We start from the raw sequence: 14760 nt of genomic DNA, 5'->3' as shown, positions 1-14760 counted from the left end.
CAACCGGTGACGAGTTATGCTTGTGCAAACGTTGAAATTTTGGCATAGTTGGTATAGCGCCACCTAGGGGCGAATGTGAATTTGAGGGCTAGAATATCAAATTTTTCACCAGTCCCACAAAATGCACCAAGAAAAATTGAGTTTTAGAATATGTTCAGGGGGGGAAAAATGCAGTCGAAGATGAGGGAAAATAAGAAGAAGAATTAAAACTGCGCGCAGTGATGAACGGGACCTCGCGCCGGCTTGCAGCCGCCACTACGAGGTCCCGTTCATCACTGCGCGCAGTTTTAAAAAAAAATCGCGCCGGCTTGCGGCCGCGTCACGTGCCGTCGTAACATGTGTGCTGGCAAGATGTGCACATGTTAGGACCGCACGTGACGCAGCCGCAAGCCGGCACGAGGTCCCGTTCATCACTGCGCGCAGTTTTAAAAAAGCGCAGTTTTAAAAAAAATTCCCAAATTTATGTAATCTGTAGAAGCAGAGGTGCCCTGTGGTGTCCTACTGATTGTTTTGACATTAACATGTAAGACCACATTTAACTGAATTACATGTTGTAACAACTTTAACTAACATTATTAACCCTACATCAATGATCCGATAAATTCCCTAGGAGGAGTTAGTTCAAATACAAGGCGACGGAATTCAAAAATGGCCAACTTTGACGGCACGCCACGGCCACGCCCTTCAACGTACAGTCACAAATAGCACGGCGTTGGTTCAGCACCATTTTTTGACTGTACTAACCAATTTGGAAGCAGATGCGATAAATTCCCTAGGAGGAGTTTGTTCAAATACAATGCGAAAAAGTGAAATTCCATTCAAAATGGCCAACTTTGACATCACGCCACGGACACGCCCTTCAACGTACAGTCCCAAATAGCACGGCGTTTATTCAGCACCATTTCATGACTGTACTGACCAATTTGGAAGCAGAATCGATAAATTCCCTAGGAGGAGTTAGTTCAAATACAAGGCGACGGAATTCCAAAATGGACAACTTTGACGGCACGCCACGGACACGCCCTTCAACGTACAGTCACAAATAGCACGGCGTTGGTTCGGCACCATTTATTGACTGTACTGACCAATTTTGAAGCAGATCCGATAAATTCCCTAGGAGGAGTTCATTCAAATACAAGGCCAAAAAGTGAAAAAAATTAAAAATGGCCGCCGAGAGTGAAAATGAAAAAATTAAAATTTCCGACTTCCGGTGGGTTTTGGGGCATGGGTCCAAGAGGCTTTTCTGTAGGTATTGTGACCTTGTACGTGCCTACCGAGTTTCATACATATTGGTGAAACGTGATGTAGGGGCTGCATTTTAAAGTTCCTGTAGGGGGCGCTACAAAAAATAGAAACACGAATTTTGGTATGTGAGCTAAAGGCACCAGTTTACACGTGTCCTGTGAATTTCATATTCATAACTATTACGGTCTCCGCACAGTGATTTACCCTGACACCAGAGCCTGTGGCGGCCATGTTTTTTTTTCAATCGACTTAATTTTAATTGAGCAGTTAGAATTTTGGTACCTAACGGCCACTGAGTGGGTCCCGCTCAAATCAAACATTGCGTCTATGAACTGTGGCGATTTTAGTGTCAGGCCACGCCCACTTCGATGCCACGCCCCATTTGAAAATATGTTGACTTTATCTTGTTCGGAATTTGATTCTGAACAACTTTTGTATTGGTGCCAACATCATAGGCGTCCAACTTGACGTTGATATGAGCAATTAACTATTTTCGAGGTTTCAACCACACCACTTTTAGAACTCATTGGTGCTCTAAACTCTATTGTACAGACTAATCCTTAAGTCAGATTGAAGATAATGGGCCTTATATGATAAGTGCCAAAGGATTTTGGTCAAAGTCGAAAAACCTGGGATCCTTGGGGAATTTACTGTTTTTAACTAAATTCAAAATGGCGGAAAATATGGCTACCGGAAGTGTTCAGTTCAAGAGACTTTTTTGTTCATCATGAGGATATGCATGTTTGTGCAAAGTTTCATGAATGTAGGTCAAACCGGTGGCGAGATATGCTTGTGCAAAGTTTGCACTTTTGAACAGTTGCTATAGCGCCACCTAGGGGCGAATGTGAATTTGAGGGCTAGATTATAAAATTTTTCACCAGTCCCCACAAATGTGCCAAAAAAAAATGAGTTTTCGAATATGTGCAGGGGGGGAAAAATGCAGTCGAAGTTCTGAAAAATAATAATAAGAAGAAGAAGAATAAACATGAGGGTTTCAATAGGGACCTTGCCATGTTTGGCTCGGTCCCTAATAATAATAATCATGAGGGTTTCAATAGGGTCCTTGCCATGTTTGGCTCGGTCCCTAATAATAATCGGATCAAAAACAATAGGGCAGCCGGCGCGAGGTCCCGTTCATCACTGCGCGCAGTTTTAAAAAAAAATCGCGCCGGCTTGCGGCCGCGTCACGTGCCGTCGTAACATGTGTGCTGGCAAGATGTGCACATGTTAGGACCGCACGTGACGCAGCCGCAAGCCGGCACGAGGTCCCGTTCATCACTGCGCGCAGTTTTAAAAATGCGCAGTTTTAAAAAAAATTCGCAAATTTATGTAATCTGTAGAAGCAGAGGTGCCCTGTGGTGTCCTACTGATTGTTTTGACATTAACATGTAAGACCACATTTAACTGAATTACATGTTGTAACAACTTTAACTAACATTATTAACCCTACATCAATGATCCGATAAATTCCCTAGGAGGAGTTAGTTGAAATACAAGGCGACGGAATTCAAAAATGGCCAACTTTGACGGCATGCCACGGACACGCCCTTCAACGTACAATCACAAATAGCACGATTTTGGTTCAGCACCACTTCATGACTGTACTGACCAATTTTGAAGCAGATCCGATAAATTCCCTAGGAGGAGTTAGTTCAAATACAAGGCGACGGAATTCAAAAATTGCCAACTTTTGGCGACGGAATTCAAAAATGGCCAACTTTGCCGGCACACCACGGACACGCCCTTCAACGTACAGTCACAAATAGCACGATTTTGGTTCAGCACCACTTCATGACTGTACTGACCAATTGTGAAGCAGATGCGATAAATTCCCTAGGAGGAGTTCGTTCAAATACAATGCGAAAAAGTGAAATTCCATTCAAAATGGCCAACTTTGACATCACGCCACGGCCACGCCCTCCAACGTACAGTCCCAAATAGCACGATTTTGGTTCAGCACCACTTCATGACTGTACTGACCAAATTTGAAGCAGATCCGATAAATTCCCTAGGAGGAGTTAGTTCAAATACAACGCGACGGAATTCAAAAATGGCCAACTTTGACGGCATGCCACGGACACGCCCTTCAACGTACAGTCACAAATAGCACGATTTTGGTTTAGCACCACTTCATGACTGTACTGACCAATTTTGAAGCAAATCCGATAAATTCCCTAGGAGGAGTTCATTCAAATACAAGGCAAAAAAGTGAAAAACTTTCAAAATGGCCGCCGAGAGTGAAAATGAAAAAATTAAAATTTCCGACTTCCGGTGGGGTTTGGAGCATGGGTCCAAGAGGCTTTTCTGTAGGGCATTGGACCTTATACGTGCCTACCAAGTTTCATACATATTGGTGAAACGTGGCGCAGGGGCTGTTTTTTAAAGTTCCTGTAGGGGGCGCTACACATATGAGAAACACGAATTTTGGTATGTGAGCTAGAGGCACCAGTTTACACGTGTCCTGTGAATTTCATATTCATAACTATTACGGTGTCCGCAGAGTGATCGACCCTCCTCTGGCGGCCATGTTGTTTTTTAAATCGACGTAATTTTTGGTGAGCAGTTAGAACTTTGGTACCTAACGGCCATTGAGTTGGTCCCGCTCAAATCAAACATTGCGTCTATGAACTGTGGCTATTTTAGTAACGGGCCACGCCCACTTCGATGCCACGCCCCATTTGAAAAATTGTTGACTTATTCTTGTTCAGAATTTGATTATGAACAACTTTAGTAGAGAGGTCCAACACCATAGGAGTCCAATTAATGTAGATATGTGCAATTTACTATTTTTGGGGTGAAAAACACACCCCTTTTTGAACTCAATGGCTCATGGGTACTTTGAAATTTATCCTACAAACTAATCCTTATGTCATATTGAAGATAATGGGCCATAGATGAAATGTGCCAAAGGATTTTTGTCAAAGTCCAAAAACCTGGGATCCTTGGGGAATTTACTGTTTTTAACTAAATTCAAAATGGCGGGAAATCTGGCTACCGGAAGTGCTAAGTTAGTATCTGCAAATTTCTTCATTATGAGGATTTGCATATGTGTGCAAAGTTTCATGAGTTTAGGTCCAACCGGTGACGAGTTATGCTTGTGCAAACGTTGAAATTTTGGCATAGTTGGTATAGCGCCACCTAGGGGCGAATGTGAATTTGAGGGCTAGAATATCAAATTTTTCACCAGTCCCGCAAAATGTGCCAAATAAAAATGAGTTTTCGAATATGTGCAGGGGGGGAAAAATGCAGTCGAAGATGAGGGAAAATAAGAAGAAGAAGAAAAAACTGCGCGCAGTGATGAACGGGACCTCGCGCCGGCTTGCAGCCGCCACTACGAGGTCCCGTTCATCACTGCGCGCAGTTTTAAAAAAAAATCGCGCCGGCTTGCGGCCGCGTCACGTGCCGTCGTAACATGTGTGCTGGCAAGATGTGCACATGTTAGGACCGCACGTGACGCAGCCGCAAGCCGGCACGAGGTCCCGTTCATCACTGCGCGCAGTTTTAAAAAAGCGCAGTTTTAAAAAAAATTCGCAAATTTATGTAATCTGTAGAAGCAGAGGTGCCCTGTGGTGTCCTACTGATTGTTTTGACATTAACATGTAAGACCACATTTAACTGAATTACATGTTCATTAACCCTACATCAACGATCCGATAAATTCCCTAGGAGGAGTTCGTTCAAATACAATGCGAAAAAGTGAAATTCCATTCAAAATGGCCAACTTTGACATCACGCCACGGACACGCCCTTCAACGTACAGTCACAAATAGCACGGCGTTGGTTCAGCACCACTTCATGACTGTACTGACCAATTTTGAAGCAGATCCGATAAATTCCCTAGGAGGAGTTCATTCAAATACAAGGCAAAAAAGTGAAAAAAATTCAAAATGGCCGCCAAAAGTGAAAATTAGAAATGCAAATAGCCGACTTCCTGTGGGGTTTGGGGCATGGGTCCAAGAGGCTTTTCTGTAGGTATGGGCACATTGTACGTGAATACTGAGTTTCATACATATAGGTGAAACGTGGCGCAGGGGCTGCTTTTTAAAGTTCCTGTAGGGGGCGCTACAAAAAATAGAAACACGAATTTTGGTATGTGAGCTATCGGCACCAGTTTACACGTGTCCTGTGAATTTCATATTCATAACTATTACGGTGTCCGCAGAGTGATTTTGAGCCTCTGGCGGCCATGTTGTATTTTAAATCGACTTAATTTTTGGTGAGCAGTTAGAACTTTGGTACCTAATGGCCATTGAGTTGGTCCCGCTCAAATCAAACATTGCGTCTATGAACTGTGGCTATTTTAGTATCGGGCCACGCCCACTTCGATGCCACGCCCCATTTGAAAAATTGTTGACTCAATCTTGTTCAGAATTTGATTGTGAACAACTTTAGTAGAGAGGTCCAACACCATAGGAGTCCAATTAATGTAGATATGTGCAATTTACTATTTTTGGGGTGAAAAACACACCCCTTTTTGAACTCAATGGCTCATGGGTACTTTGAAATTTATCCTACAGACTAATCCTTATGTCAGATTGAAGATAATGGGCCATAGATGATATGTGCCAAAGGATTTATGTCAAAGTCGAAAAACCTGGGATCCTTGGGGAGATTTACTGTTTTTAACTAAATTCAAAATGGCGGGAAATCTGGCTACCGGAAGTGCTAAGTTAGTATCTGCAAATTTCTTCATTATGAGGATTTGAATATGTGTGCAAAGTTTCATGAGTTTAGGTCCAACCGGTGACGAGTTATGCTTGTGCAAACGTTGAAATTTTGGCATAGTTGGTATAGCGCCACCTAGGGGCGAATGTGAATTTGAGGGCTAGAATATCAAATTTTTCACCAGTCCCACAAAATGCACCAAGAAAAAATGAGTTTTCGAATATGTGCAGGGGGGGAAAAATGCAGTCGAAGATGAGGGAAAATAAGAATAAGAATAATAAACACGAGGGTTTCAATAGGGTCCTTGCCAAGTTTGGCTCGGTCCCTAATAATAATAATCATGAGGGTTTCAATAGGGTCCTTGCCATGTTTGGCTCGGTCCCTAATAATAATCGGATCAAAAACAATAGGGACCTTGCAGGTTCTGCTCGGTCCCTAATTAAAACTGCGCGCAGTGATGAACGGGACCTCGCGCCGGCTTGCAGCCGCCACTACGAGGTCCCGTTCATCACTGAGCGCAGTTTTAAAAAAAAATCGCGCCGGCTTGCGGCCGCGTCACGTGCCGTCGTAACATGTGTGCTGGCAAGATGTGCACATGTTAGGACCGCACGTGACGCAGCCGCAAGCCGGCACGAGGTCCCGTTCATCACTGCGCTCAGTTTTAAAAAAGCGCAGTTTTAAAAAAAATTCGCAAATTTATGTAATCTGTAGAAGCAGAGGTGCCCTGTGGTGTCCTACTGATTGTTTTGACATTAACATGTAAGACCACATTTAACTGAATTACATGTTCATTAACCCTACATCAATGATGCGATAAATTGCCTAGGAGGAGTTAGTTCAAATACAAGGCGACGGAATTCAAAAATGGCCAACTTTAATGGCATGCCACGGACACGCCCTTCAACGTACAATCACAAATAGCATGATTTTGGTTCAGCACCACTTCATGACTGTACTGACCAATTTTGAAGCAGATCTGATAAATTCCCTAGGAGGAGTAAGTTTAATACAAGGCGACGGAATTCAAAAATGGCCAACTTTGACGGCATGCCACCGACACGCCCTTCAACGTACAATCACAAATAGCATGATTTTGGTTCAGCACCACTTCATGACTGTACCGACCAATTTTGAAGCAGATCCGATAAAATCCCTAGGAGGAGTTCATTCAAATACAAGGCAAAAAAGTGAAAAAAATTCAAAATGGCCGCCAAAAGTGAAAATTAGAAATGCAAATAGCCGACTTCCTGTGGGGTTTGGGGCATGGGTCCAAGAGGCTTTTCTGTAGGTATGGGCACATTGTACGTGAATACTGAGTTTCATACATATTGGTGAAACGTGGCGCAGGGGCTGCTTTTTAAAGTTCCTGTAGGGGGCGCTACAAAAAATAGAAACACGAATTTTGGTATGTGAGCTATCGGCACCAGTTTACACGTGTGCTGTGAATTTCATATTCATAACTATTACGGTCTCCGCACAGTGATTTTGAGGCTCTGGCGGCCATGTTGTTTTTTAAATCGACTAAATTTTTGGTGAGCAGTTAGAACTTTGGTACCTAACGGCCACTAAGTCGCTCCTGCTGAAATCAAACATTGCGTCTATGAACTGTGGCGATTTTAGTGTCAGGCCACGCCCATTTCGATGCCACGCCCCATTTGAAAATATGTTGACTTTATCTTGTTCAGAATTTGATTCTGAACAACTTTTGTATTGGGGCCAACATCATAGGCGTCCAACTTGACGTTGATATGAGCAATTAACTATTTTCGAGGTTTCAACCACACCCCTTTTAGAACTCATTGGTGCTCTAAACTTTATTGTACAGACTAATCCTTAAGTAAGATTGAAGATAATGGGCCATATATGATATGTGCCAAAGGATTTTGGTCAAAGTCGAAAAACCTGGGATCCTTGGGGAATTTACTGTTTTTAACCTAATTCAAAATGGCGGAAAATATGGCTACCGGAAGTGTTCAGTTCAAGAGACTTTTTTGTTCATCATGAGGATATGCATGTGTGTGCAAAGTTTCATGAGTGTAGGTCAAACCGGTGGCGAGATATGCTTGTGCAAAGTTTGCACTTTTGAACAGTTGCTATAGCGCCACCTAGGGGCGAATGTGAATTTGAGGGCTAGAATATCAAATTTTTCACCAGTCCCCACAATTGCACCAAAAAAATTTGAGTTTTAGAATATGTGCAGGGGGGGAAAAATGCAGTCGAAGTCGACTAAAAATAATAATAATAATAAGAATAATCACGAGGGTTTCAATAGGGTCCTTGCCAAGTTTGGCTCGGTCCCTAATAAACATGAGGATTTCAATAGGGTCCTTGCCAAGTTTGGCTCGGTCCCTAATTATTTTGGCCGTCGTTCATTCGAAGAATGCAGAACAAGAGAAAAGTCAGGCCCTGGAAACGGACTGACGCTTCATTGAACTGCGTCTTCCGACGTGTTGTGACGTCATTGTGAGCAGACGCACGGGAATGGGATGCGTATGTCAAGTTAACGCGCACCAATGACTAAAAGTTACCTTTATGGTTAGTTCGATTTCAGATTTTTCCATATATATCGCCTTGGCTTATCCATCCAGCTATCCATCTGTCTATATATAGGCCTATATAAACACATGTATATTTATATATAAACACACACGCTCGCGCACACGCACACACACACTTTGTTTTTTGGATGACTGCTTAACTCACATCGTTATTTGTAAAGTTGGTAGGGCTAGGCCTACTACAGAAATGTAAAGAATGAAGGGAACCAGAACATAGGGTTGACTATTAGAAAGTAGCCTACTCATGACAGATGATGACAAACCCGTCAATAGTAGTGTTGCTTTAGGGGACTAACACCCAAGACCACGTGGAATTCTGAATTTGTCTCAAAGGATGTATAATTCAATAAAGAAAACAGCTAACGTACACTCCATCTTTTAAAAAGTTCTAACAGTTGCAATTCATGATATGTAGTAGACTTCCAAAACAACAATCGCATAGGATTTGTATAACTAATTCACAGACACATGCCATACGTCAGCAGCAGCCCACACACACTCACTTAGCAACCAGTTCCTCACTGGAGAGCCTGCATTAATGCATGGCTCTATTCATGACAGCAACTTTAAGCAAGTAGCCGGGCATGTGGAACCCGGACGCACAGAGCTCTTCCCAATTGAAGGAAAAAAAATGTCTGGTGGACTATACCTTGGGCCTATATAACAATATCACTAAAATCAAAATTAGAAATGACCTAAACATTTAGTGAAACATGCTTTCTTATTCAGCCTACCGTAAAAGGTGTTCCTCGTTATCTGCCCACCCATGGTCGCATGAAACACGCGTTCTCCTCTCACTTCAGCGGGTCCAAAACGATCTCAGGAAACTGTGCGTCTCCGATGTCAACATGATCACTCGCCTCTTAGGTATTAGGTTATCTCCGTTCATAACAACCACAAACAAAACCCTCTACAACAGCGTCACGAATCGCACGACTGCCCCGGGTTACGAACGTCCACCGACTCGACGACATCGGGCAGCAATGTGCAGAAAACGGACACGCAGCGAGCGACTCCTCCACGCTACCACCAAGCAACGCACGACTCAATTGAACTCATCATAAAAGGTAGTCGTGTGGGTGGGGCGTCACTGGGACTCGACACAGAGGTGGTGGTGTGGTGGGGGTGGGGCTACCGGTGGTGGGCTATACTTCTAGATAGAAGACTGTTTTGCATCGCATTGCCAGAGAGGCTCAGGTGTTTCGCGCGGTTAAAGCGGTGGGTGTGTGTGTGTGTGTGTGTGTGTGTGTGTGTGTGTGTGTGTGTGTGTGTGTGTGTGTGTGGGGGGGGGGGGGGGGGGGGGGTATATGGTCTAAATAAATAATAAATAGATCTTGATTTAGTTATTCTGCCCACTCATCTCCCTCTAAACATGTCTCGTTAAAACATAAAGCTGTCGACATACGGTGTCATCTTCGTCTGGGAAATCTATTCGAACTGTTGGACGGAACCAGGCCCAAACTGTTTGTACTAGGCTAGTGGCTCTAAAATGCGTAAAGTTGCGAAGACGACCGGTAAAGTCAGCTCTCGCCTGGGGACGACCGCCCCGGGTCAGATCATAACACCACCGTGGCGATGTCGTTAGAATCGACACATTTTTAATATTCTTATATTTTAATAGTCATTTTCAGTCATTTTACATTTGTCAGTCGCTTAATGGTTTTATGTGGCCCAGGCCTATACGAATTTCAACCACGCTACTAAAATCAAAGGTTCTATTATTAGGCCTATATTTTAAGATTTAAAATGTTGTTATCATATGAGTTCATCAAAACGGTATTAGTGAGTTATATTCTATAAGAGATCCGTTATATTGTATGAGGCCTATATCTACGCTATAATGTGTGCCAGTAACCGACAGCTGGTCCTGGGTGCAGGCACCCAAGGCCTGGTCCCTCTAAGAAGTTTACATAATCCCCCCGGGCAGCCAGCGCTGTAAAATAATGTACTAGGCTTGGCGACGCAGCACCATTCTCAAGCTGTTTATATAGAGCTCTCCCATTTTGTATAGAGTATCCCCAGCAGCTGGTAAACTTTAGTCCGATAAACGCGTGATATTTCATTTTCTATTTGTCACTATGCACTTTGGCGTGTTGTTTCGGTTCGTCCTAACAGCCTACTGCCCTGTTTTTCAGAGAACTGAGCGCTGTACAAAAAACTGTACAAAAAAGTAGGCCTACACTTCTACCAAGTAGCGCTCAATGTCATGCGTTGGGACAGTTTCTACGACCCTGTATTCCCCCCTCCATAATTAGCATTATTTTGAAATAGCTGAACTGTTTGTTTTCCCTAGCTAGGTCCAGAGGGGTCAGACTAGTTTGTGGTTCATCACCCTCTCACAGAGGCGACCAAGTACCCTCCACCACCAGAGACGGTTAGCAGGCCAGCCCCACCGGGTGCGTCGGCAAACTCTGCATCAAACTTGCACACATTGCCTCGAGCCGACTGCCACTTACACTTTGTGCATACTTCCTCATTCCGTGGAGGACAACAATCTGGCAAACAAAAACAAGCATTCAATGGAAATGCTTTCACTCTCTTCCACCCCCCATCTACATCCGCCCGTCTGCCTTGGGCTCCATGTGCTGAAGAACTCAAAGACAACACAAGAGGGTCATGGGACTGTTTGGGGCGCAACAGTGGAGACGCAGCCACACAGCCATGTTCATTTAAGTGATATGAGGGGCAGGGGGGGGGTTTGGGGGGCAGTGGGTGTGTGACAGTAGCATTAGTCACAAGATCCTTGGACTGGGATCACCCAGGGTCGAGGGGGGGCGGGGGGGATGGGGGTGATATTGACAGAATTCCAAGGGCGGGATGGTAATTTAAACATGCTTTATTTTTATTTTTTGGGCCCGTGACCCAATTAGCTTCTTGAGGATGCCTACAGTTGAAGCTGTAGACTTGGGGGATTGGCGTAGAACCTGTGCACTGGCAGTCCAACAGCCTATCCCAAAGATCTCCATCATAAAACAATCAATGCACTCCCTCATTTAAAAAAATAGGGCTATGAATATAATTTACATTATATACTAGTTACTAGTACTTAGTAAACCAATACTTTACTACTACTATGTTATCCACATGCAACCGATATTTCATAGCGATAGACTGAGCACACCATCACAAGTGATTGCGTTTTAGCTCTACCCTGAGGAACACAAAGGCTCTCTAAGCTCTGTTTAGGCCTAATTAAATGTGGCCTCCGATGCTTGGTGCTACACTTCAGAGTGTGTCTGATCGAGGCCCATCTCTTTAATTACGAATGGATTAATGCATTTAGGGACTATGAAGTGATTAATTTAGCATCCATCTATTGTGCATTCCCACTGGAACTCATCCAACATCCAAGAATCCACGTTTGTTGAAGGACACAAACAACCTGACAGCCGTAATGCAATCCCGACGGTTAAATCCTTGGTTTGCAATGGTTAAGCTGACCGCTTTGACTTAACACAGCGTCGTATGGAACAAGCTAGCCCTCTCTCTTGAGGCTAACTCCCACGCTATGCTTCAGGTGACACATGGCTATGATGGATAAACGCACTGACAAACAGTGGCTTGGCTCTGTGTCTCGGCCCTAGAGCAAACGCCTTCCATGTAGGGTAACCCAGAGCCGGGACTACTAAGGTAGATGTAGGTTGTGCTGTCAAAATATTTAGAATGAATAGATTGAGTTGCACCGGCTACTTATGACTCGGCCAAGGTTAATACAGAGTCACGTATCATTTTTGATTTTAGAACTGTTGATGGGCGAACGATCGTTTACTTCATATACTTGTTGAATGTGTATGTCATGTATGAATGTACTGTCTTAAACTAATGTTTTTACCTGACAATTAGGCCTCTGTATTTAATTTGACGATTATTAAAAAAGTGACTATTAGTCATTAAGTATATTCTTCTATCAAATGATTTACAAGATAGACATATCAAAGTACACAATAAAAATTGGGGTAGCTAGAATAAATCAAATTTTTTAAAACAAAAACTGTAGTATAGGAATCAGAAAGCATTGTTAATAAAATAATAATAATCTTTTTTATGTATACACAAAATGATACAGTATAAATAACATTTAAAAAAAAGTTTTCATTCAACAACAACAAAAATATCCTCTGTACAACCAGAAGTGATACTGTTGTTTGTTCAGGACTGTTTGATATGTTCAGCATGAAAGAGCAACAGCTCTTTACCAAAACCAAATGGATATTTTGCCATCAACTGCTACAACTGTTTCTTTCAAAAGAGCCCGCTACCATCAGAAGATTCATGTTTTTCACTAAATTGATTGTGTGTCTTGTTTAAAATGTAATCCTCCTCTCTCTATTATACAGGAAAACACTGTTTATTGTTATAGTATTTAGAAATTAAACAAAAGAACATTTAATCCATAAATAATAAAATATTTATCAATATTACATTTTAGGTTGATTTGATACAGGGCAGTTGATTCTAGATAGTTTAATTTCAGAGTTCAAGCTAAGTGGGATCAGTTCTGAAAATGTAATGCAAAACATTGCAGAAACTCTATCAGCCAGACATTGATTACACTCAGGAAATAAGATTACAAGATTACACTTGCTCTGAAGCAAAACATTTCAGCTTAAAATGGTTTATAGGCTCTACTTAAATCGAAAATTGTTCATCTATTAAAAGTCTGCAGAAAAATGTTGAACAATGCAGGGTTAGGAAGAAAAGTTTAGCAAAAATGAATTAGCCATGGTTATATCAAAATTATCAAAGTCAACACATCTTGATGGCTATTATCTTACAGCAATTTACAGTAAAAATAAACTTGTGATGTTACTCAATATGCACTGTTGGTAGTTTCATGCAAACAGGATCCACAAATGCTGTTGTCTTTTTATTTTTACATCGATTGATGGATTAGTCGTGTTAGTATCTGACCTCAAAAAGCTGTTCTCTGTGCTGTATCTCAGCAGAAGAGAAAAAACAGAAAAAAATCACCAAGGGCCTTGTTGGCAGAGATGAAGCACCTCAGTGACAGCCTTCCCACCCCCCTGAACCGCATCCCCACCCCCCCGAACCACATCCAGCTCCCCCCGAACCAACCACTGCTCACCTGAGGCGAGTCCCACTCCGCTCCAGCACACCCAACCTGCAGCCCCAGAGGTCTCTGTGGACGGCCCAGAGGAGATGGGACACACCGGGGAAGGAGGAGTGGTGGGAAGACAAATTGTGAAAGGCACAGAGTAATTCATCAGATGGAGGCAGGGTTAGGGGAGGTGGGGGCATCCCAACGGTACACTACAGAGCTGGGGTTCCCAAACTTTTCTCATGCCGTGACCCACCTTTGGGGGTACGTTTGCTCCCTAGGATCCCCAGAATATTTTGCGCAGTAAAATAAAGCAATACATTCTCTGTGTCAAGAAGTGAGCTATTTCTCTATACTCTATATATACAATACAGTTTTCTCTTCAATGTAGTATCCCCCTGTAAAGTCTTCGATTGAAACAGACAAAAAAAAAAGTCATTTCTTTTTAAAACAAATGTTTACTGTGGCTTTTAGACAATGTCGATGCTAATAGGGTGATTAGGTTTTACGTTTATTGTCCACAACAGGACTTTATTGATAGTCAGACGGCGGTGGAATGAATTTAAAGTGGTGTGGTTGGTCTGCAACACAAAGTCAACACAAATATAAACAACATCATTTCGGCATCAATTTTAACAAAGCAGGCTCACCACTTTGCTTTGGGTTACACAGAACAAAGGAACAATTAGAATACAAGATGAGATAAGCAATGTGTTGTTGTTGTATGTAACACATGTTACACATACAACAACAATGCACATACATACAGCCATAGTCCTTTTAGTTTTGCTCATCAGTGAGTTTAAGCTTCTTAATTGGTGTAATAGTAATAGTTCAGTAAATTGAGGAATAGTCTAGCCATGACCTCATCCAGTGTGAGTTCCTCCGTGCCATAGATGGTATTACCTAAGTACAGAAACGAGTATAAAATTCAAGAACACCAACAAGTATCACATTCAGCTAGGCGACTCTGATTCAAGAGGATTCAAGAAGTTGCATGCCTGGGGAACAGAAAAGGCAAACAAAAAGCGCATGAAACATGAGCCCTGCCTAAAGTGCTTCGAAGAGAAAGAGAACCCCATCTATCCATGAGTGGCAGATACCTCAGACGTCACTTATCACACATACCACGGGAGGCTGGAACCTAAGACCTGCAGGCGGAGGCCAGAGATCATTAAGGGTCAGTTTGCCAGTTGAACACATTGAGCACTAAGTGGCGGTAGTTGGAAAGAG

General features: G+C 42.8%; 1 protein-coding gene across 1 annotated transcript in view; it reads right to left on the bottom strand.

Moving 5' to 3' along the window:
- neurl1ab (neuralized E3 ubiquitin protein ligase 1Ab) overlaps positions 1-9248 on the bottom strand; it is a gene marked incomplete at its 3' end in the record, with an annotated part of 46014 nt that extends 36766 nt beyond the window's left edge. Inside the window, exon 1 of the mRNA XM_084470469.1 lies at positions 9203-9248. Coding sequence (XP_084326595.1) covers positions 9203-9236 — 34 coding nt within the window. The 5' untranslated portion in view covers positions 9237-9248. The remainder of the gene's footprint in view (positions 1-9202) is intronic.
- Between the last annotated feature and the right edge of the window lie 5512 nt (positions 9249-14760).

The sequence above is a fragment of the Micromesistius poutassou genome, assembly GCF_964030765.1.
Source record: "Micromesistius poutassou genome assembly, chromosome: 7".
Taxonomy (NCBI): Eukaryota; Metazoa; Chordata; class Actinopteri; order Gadiformes; family Gadidae; genus Micromesistius; species Micromesistius poutassou.
The sequence above is the reverse complement of the archived record's forward strand: the minus strand, read 5'-3'. Positions and strand labels throughout refer to the sequence as shown.